The following is a 7,184-nucleotide window of genomic DNA, read 5'->3' as shown; positions in this document are numbered from 1 at the left end:
GCTCACCAGCAGTAGGTGCTGAACCTCACAGGTAGGGGTCGTTGGAGGGTATAATAGTGGGGACAGACAGGGGAATAGGGGGAACAAGCTTTGGCTACAACTTAGGGATGTCATCTCTACCTTAGGACAGGACAACGAATCTTTTGCCCACTTGTTCCGTAACCAGAATTGTAAAGACAATAGTATTTGTCCGTTTTCCAAATGTTCATAAGTCAGCCATTATGAAAAAAGGAACTCCGATAACGAAAATAGTCTTAACTTTTTAGTATTCTCTAATAGGAAGAAAAATAAGGAAGGACTAGAAGGTAACAGAAAAACAGGGTATAAAACATGGACGAGTCTTTTAGTTCCATACAAGGTACTACAAAGTAGCATTTACCAAATTTGCAAAATGTATCTCTCGTACTTTACTAATTAATCTGTTTCCGATTGCATAGTCCAAATGTATCTACTTAATCTATTCCCTCTTAGATTGTATGAATGTCTTGAAATTGTTGTTTATCTAAAATTATCTTATTCAGCACTTCTGCACTGCATAGGCTGCATAGGCTGATTTTTTCTCCGATCACAAACTTTTCTCAGATAAAGCATCCTAAAATTTTCTTGTGTTTGTCTCAAAGGGGATTTAAATTTGAAAAATCGCTCAAGTCAGATAGAGTCCTACTTTTAAAACATTATTTTTGAAAATATTAATAAAGTTGGTAATAATAAAAAAGCATTGTGACACAAAGTTGAGCTAAGCATCAAGGACATCACAGATCACCAACAGTAGCTTTAGTTAGCAAATAAATAACAAAAGAACCGAGTCAGCATTACAGAGCTTCTGTTATTTTAACTTGAGTAGAGGATGTTTACTGTTAAAAGGGACAAACAAGAATATTAGATAAGATGACAGCTCAACAGATCTCAGCCCGGAATTTATCACACACTGTTTAATGGGGTATTTAAATAGATAACCAGGGCTCTCTTGGGTCAAGGATATGTGCCCTCCCGCATACACTGCACAGAGCAGCATTCGTTTTGCACGGCGCGTGAACCAGGGGCTTTCCACCTGGATTCCCTATTTTTCAGAGCAGTATCGTGGAATACTTTGAATCATTGTGCTGGAAAACAAGAACCCTGGAGAACTGTTTGTATGTTAGAGATCCGGCGAGGAGAAAACGCCCAGCATTAGCTTTCTGTAAACAAACGCACATTAGAAAGGTTAAGACCTTAATGTGATTTAGATTTGCCTTTTAGTGCTATTTCCGTAGCGAATTTGGTCTCTCAAGAAGAAAAGGCTGTTGGATTTTCCTTTCACAGTTATTCGGTTAGAGTCAACCGCCGTGTCCGAGACGGCCAAAGACGCTGTCCCCGGCGCGCGGCCACCCTGGGGCGGCAGCGCCGCGGCGGCGCCGTGCGGGGTCCCGGGCCGGGGCGGTGAGGGGCAGCCGCGCGCGGGGACACGCGCAGCCCCCGCAGCGCAGCGCAGCGCAGCGCAGCGCAGCGCAGCGCAGCGGCGCCCCCTCGGCGTCCGCACGGCGGCGCTGAAACCCGCGGGCGCGCTAGCTCTGGCCGCTGTCTGCGCATGTGCGTGGCGAGCGCCGCCGGAGCCGCCGCTAGGGGTCGCCGTCGCCGGGGTTGCCGTCGCCGGGGGTCACCGCCGCCGGGGGCTGCCGCCGCCTGCCGCGGGTCGCCGCCTGCCGGGGGCCGCCTGTCGGCGCGCGGGCTCAGCCGTGCCCGCGGCCGCGGGGTGGGCGCGCCGCCGGGCATGGGGCCGCGGCGGGGGTGAGGGCGCTGCTGCTGCGGCGCTCGCCATGGCCTGCACCATCGAGAAGGTCCTGGCGGACGCCAGGACGCTGCTGGAGCGGCTGAAGGAGCACGACACCGCGGCCGAGTCGCTCATCGACCAGTCCGCCGTGCTGCACCGCCGCGTGGCCGCCATGAGGGAGGCGGGCGCGGCGCCGGCCGAGAAGGTGAGCGCGGCGGGGCCGTGCCGTGCCGGGCCGTTCGGTGCTGGGCCGGGCCGGTCCGGGACTGACAGCGCCGTCTCGGCAGGGCCCGGGCAGCGCGTCGGAGCGGGCCGGCGCGCCCCGTCTGCGGCCGCACGTGCTGCTGCCCCAGGAGAACACGCAGATCCGCGACCTGCAGCGGGAGAACAGGGGTGAGCCTGCCCGCGGCACCCGGCGACCGGGGTGCGCGGGGGGGGGAAGGCGGGGAGCTTGATTTGCCGGCCGAGGGGCCCCGGCAGCCGCCGGGCCCCGGGCCGCGCCGCTGAGAGCGGCGAGGTGGCCCCAGGGCCTCCAGGCTCCTGTCGCCCGGGAGAATCGCCGGTACCTCGTGGCAGTGCTGTACTGCGTTTTGCAGAGTTGTGGATCTCGCTGGAGGAACACCAGGATGCCTTAGAGCTCATCATGAGCAAGTACAGAAAGCAGATGCTGCAGCTGTTGCAAGGGAGAAAAGCTGAAGAGGCAGAGCCAGTCTTGAAAGTTCATCAGGCTAATTGTCTGGTAAGGTGGGCATAGGGTGGGAAGACGGCTAGAAGAAACTGTTCACTGCCTGTTGCTTATTTTTATATATCCTGCGTCTTATTTCACAGAATGTCGCTGCTCCAAAATACATTTTCTGAAACTCCTGTCTTTCTCTAGTGGTATTTTTTTCCCATTTCTATTATAACATACAGGTTGTAACAATTATCACAGGGGCACTGAAGAGCATAAATCTTTCAAGGACCAAGTGCAGGTTTGTTGTATGTGCCCTAGGTGTTAAATTCCTTGGGAAAAGCTTAATGTCTTTATTTTCACTTTACAGAAGCATGTGCATCGGTGCTCTTATTGTTACCATTCAGTAATCATTTATAACAAAGGGAGAAGACTCTCCTAAATCTCTCTAAGCTGCAGCGTGTTAAATTCTTAAGAAATCATCACTTTAAAGTGATCCAGATACTTGGTGCAACAGTGTAAGAGTGTGCCTAAAAGTCTGCCCTCATCCATGTAAGGTGCAGTGACTTCAGCTCTCTGAGATGTGCATCCTGATAACTCCTGCCTGTTTTACATTTAAGAGTATAAAAATAATCACATTAGAAATCTGATTATCCCTTACAGTTGAAGTTAGGACTGTGTTAAAATATGTTTATGTGTGATTAGAGAACAGCAAGCTTGTTCAACCTAATCAGATCTCTTATTCTGTGTTTCTTAATTGGAACTTAAACCATCCTAAGTCTTTGTACTGATAATGCAACAATTCATTGTTTCTTTGTTTTGCGTTGCTCAGGTCTTCAGAAGTTATATTTTTTTCTAGTAACGTAAAAATGTCTTGCTTCCAGTGCTTAGCTACAGGAATTGCTCTCCTTATCAAGATTTGTCATTTGAACAAAACTTCTAACATTGTTCACTGGCACTGCTTTTGCTTCATTGTAATAGCACAGCAACGTGCAGCTGAAAAGACCCCAGAGGAACCTAGTCCATTCCCTAACTCCAAGATGGAATGAATATACATAGATTATTTCAATATCTGGCCAAAATCTGTTGTACTTCAAATTAAGCCTATCAGTTGTAGTCACCACGTGGAGAACAGTAACAACCTTTTAATATCTTTTGAAGAGTTACATTCTTACTATAACTGTCTTTCTGTTTAGAAAAAACATCATTCTTTTTTCCTGGAATAAGTTTTTTAAGCCTTTCTTGTGCCTCCTGCTCTCTCCTAGATGCTTTAATTTGTTTACATCTTTTCTGAATAATGGAATTCAAAACTGGATCAACTGCTCTGATGATGCACTTACCTCTCAAAGGCAGAACAGAGTAATTACTGACATGCATTTAAAAGAGAACCTACCCTATTACATTTGTCTGATATTCCCCAAAAGTGCCTTGTGATAGCCTCATATTTGTATGTTACATTAAAATGGTGGTTCAGAAGGCTCCCAAATCCACTTCTCAGTATTTCCTTCTTGCCAGCTGTTGACATTTTTGTATTTGCATATTTGCATATTCAAGTTCCTCCCTGAATTTATATTTTGAACTTGAATGCTTTTCAAACAGGAAGTATTGCTACATTAGATGCAGGGAATTTTCAGGGGTTCAGGGATTTCTGAGGTTCAGCTCTTAAAATGCATCCTCTGAAGGATTAGAGCTGTATCTAGATAGATTTTGTAAAAACTGCCCCAGGAGACTTTGGGTTTATTTTTATTTTTTCCTTGCTGGTTTCCTTTTATTTCCCTTCCTTCTGAGATGAGGCTGTCTACTTCATATTTGTATTTAATCATGAAATCTCATTTGCTTTTATATTGGGTATTTGTTTTTATAAATTTGGAGCCAGGCTTTTCTTATTTCTAAAGCTATATAAAACTAGCTGCATACTGATTGTATCATGTGAACCTGAATCTGTTGTCTCAGTCCTTGTCACACTTGAAACAATTTCGCTATTAGTATGTAATGGTGCCTTATATCTTGCTGACTGATGCAATTCTGTTATACTTTTCATTGATGTTTCATGATAGTTGAAGAAAAGGGGCATGTTGTCATCTTTAAATAATGTACAATTTGGAAAGGATTGCAAGTGTTTTGAAGGAGAGGATTACAATTAAAAATAGGAAACTAGTCCAAAGTCAAGAAGATTAACTGATTTTTAAAAGATTTATAAGGATAATATACTACTGCTTTTGCTTGAACATATTGAATATATTGCTTTTATGTCTTTCAGGAAATTGAAAGTCAAATAGACAGAATATTTGAGATGGGAGAAGTGATGAGAAAAGCTGTTCAAGTTGATAATGATCAGTTCTTTAAAGTTCAAGAGAAACTAGCTCAGTTGGAGGTAAGAAGTGGTATAACCGCTAAGGTTAGATCCAGGTTTTTGCATTTTCTAGACTTGTCCTAAAATGCTTTTTTGCTTTCAGTTGATAGAAAAGAAAGAATCAGAAAGAGATGGTTGGGTTTTTATGTTTGTATATGCCAAGGATTTAATAACATTCAAAAATGGGGGGTGAGAATAAGGAGAATGATCTGTTTCTTTTAAGTAGTTAATGTTTGTTTCTTATTATAAATAAAATCAGAAGTAGAAGACATGCTTTAAATTATGTGGGTTCCCTCTTGCTAGTGCTGCATTATTCCTAATTTTACAATATCAGTGTTTTATTTAGTTGTCAGTGAGTGTGGCTATTAAAGATTAAAGTCCTTTAAGTGTGAATTAGCTCATTTTTATTTCACCAAAAATATTGATTTTGCAGCTTGAAAACAAAGAACTCCGTGAACTTTTGTCAATCAGCAAAGAATCTGTTGAGGTGGGGAAAGAAGATCTGCCTGACAGTGAAGCTCAGATCACAAAATAACCCTATTTTCAAATTTTGGCTTCCGAGAATACCAGGAATCGACCTTACAAGGAAGGATGGTTTGTGTTTTGTTCTTTCAGGTGTTTCCTTGTATGTCTGTTTTATCTTTAAAAATGTGTGGCCTGTTTCCTCTGCATTTTTCTGAAAGTACACGCTCTGATGGCAAAGGCTTGTGTTGCTGCTCAGTCTTAGTAATTGCAGCGTATAAATGCTTAACAATGAAGTGTTAATGATGATCTACTCCTTTGCAATAGTTTATTTTCTCTCATAAATGTTGTTTTGGATCAGCTTTAGTTAAGAATTCCAACTTTGCAGATAGCACTTAAATAATTTAATTTGATAGAAACAATAAGAGATTATTTGAAAATTATATTGTAAATGGCAGGCACGCATTTTTCTTTCCTCTGAATACTTAACACAAACAGAATTTGGCTGGGTTAACATTCTTATTGGGAAACAGCTTACTAGAAGCAGATCAAGAGAATAGCAGATAATCAATAGTGCACTTCAATTAATAACTCATATAAGGGGCATACTTTGCCTTGATTTAGAGGGGACAATCAGAATGAATAGCCCTTTCTCACACCTCCGCTTGTCAATGTGGTGTGTCTGCTTAGTGTTCTTTTTCTTTTTCTTTTTTTTAATGGGTAGACCTGTTCTGGCTCTACCTCTGCTGCAAGGTGTGTGGATATTGGATAGCTCTGATCTGAGGCACTGCTCTCAAGCCAATAGAGTAAGCCCTGCAGAAAACACAGCACTTCTAGATCAAAGCTGTCTGGCTTCCCACTGCCTTGGGCTTCAGGAAGAATGAGCTCAGGTCTGGCTCAAAAAAATTTAACCAAAACCAACCATATAGACATGTTTTTAATGTTATATCACAGGTAAGTCTAGTGACAGATGTTATGTAGTTATTGTAAAATCCCATATTGAGTTAAATTAGAGTTGCAGTGTCTAAGAATTTGTCAATATTGTGGTATTTTTAATGACTTTATATAAAGATTTGTCTCTGTCCTTCTTACCGTGATCAAAGGATAATCCTTCAAGAACAGCAAGCCTCTCATTCCCAGCATTAATTTAAATTGTTATGCCATTCTTTCCCAAGTGAGAATTTTGATAGATGTAAAAGGTGATTTAGGTCTTGTGCCTAAGACGCAAAGAAAATTAAGAGATGTTTCTTTGCCACCATTTGGAACACCCGGAAAGATGGTCTGGTAGAGATGAGGATTTTCTGTACAGGAATATCCTTATATAAAATCATTTCCTACTTTAAATTATTTCTTAATAGGGAATAAAAATAAGTATGGGCAGTATTTTCTCAAGCGTGTTCAATTTTATGAATCCTGGTGATAATTCAGTCTGTTCTACCTGTGCCTGAGCCTTTGTCACCCACTCCCCCTTTTACCAGTCCTTGAATGCATGTATTCAAATGAAACGCTTTTGGTCATTGTATTTTTTTTTCAGTTATCATCTGATGCCAGTGCATTTTACCTTCATGATGCTAGTGTAGATTCAGTTTCTTCTGATAGGCCAGTTGCTGTGCAAACCTAAAAATGGGAAACTGAGAAGCAGTTGATTATAGAGCTCATTATTAATTAGCAGAAGGGAGGAGGAGGTTTAAATGTGTTCATCTGCCAATCCTCTATTCTGACCTGTAAATATGGAATCTGTGACAGTAAATATTTGTGTGTTTGTGACTCTTGAGGATTTTCAGAAGAACCTAGTCCACTCATGCTGAAAGTTGAACACTTCACTGTAGAAAATGCTACTGCTTCTGTACTTGAAATCCAAGTGCAAAGCATCTCCCTATGTTGCTTCATCTCGCTGGGGAAAGGGACGAGGCAGAAATGCCCCTCCCTGCCCCAGAGGCCATGCTTCC

General features: G+C 42.9%; 1 protein-coding gene across 1 annotated transcript; it reads left to right on the top strand.

Moving 5' to 3' along the window:
* Positions 1–1,679: 1,679 nt before the first annotated feature.
* SIKE1 (suppressor of IKBKE 1) lies at positions 1,680–7,002 on the top strand. Its single transcript, XM_067310654.1, is given in 5 exon segments — positions 1,680–1,969; positions 1,971–2,143; positions 2,347–2,489; positions 4,681–4,794; positions 5,207–7,002. Coding segments are annotated over 5 exon segments (705 nt in total). The 5' UTR covers positions 1,680–1,796; the 3' UTR covers positions 5,309–7,002.
* Positions 7,003–7,184: the final 182 nt, after the last annotated feature.

Source organism: Apteryx mantelli, chromosome 25, assembly GCF_036417845.1.
Source record: "Apteryx mantelli isolate bAptMan1 chromosome 25, bAptMan1.hap1, whole genome shotgun sequence".
In the NCBI taxonomy this organism is placed as follows: Eukaryota; Metazoa; Chordata; class Aves; order Apterygiformes; family Apterygidae; genus Apteryx; species Apteryx mantelli.
This window is presented reverse-complemented; position numbering and strand designations above follow the sequence as displayed.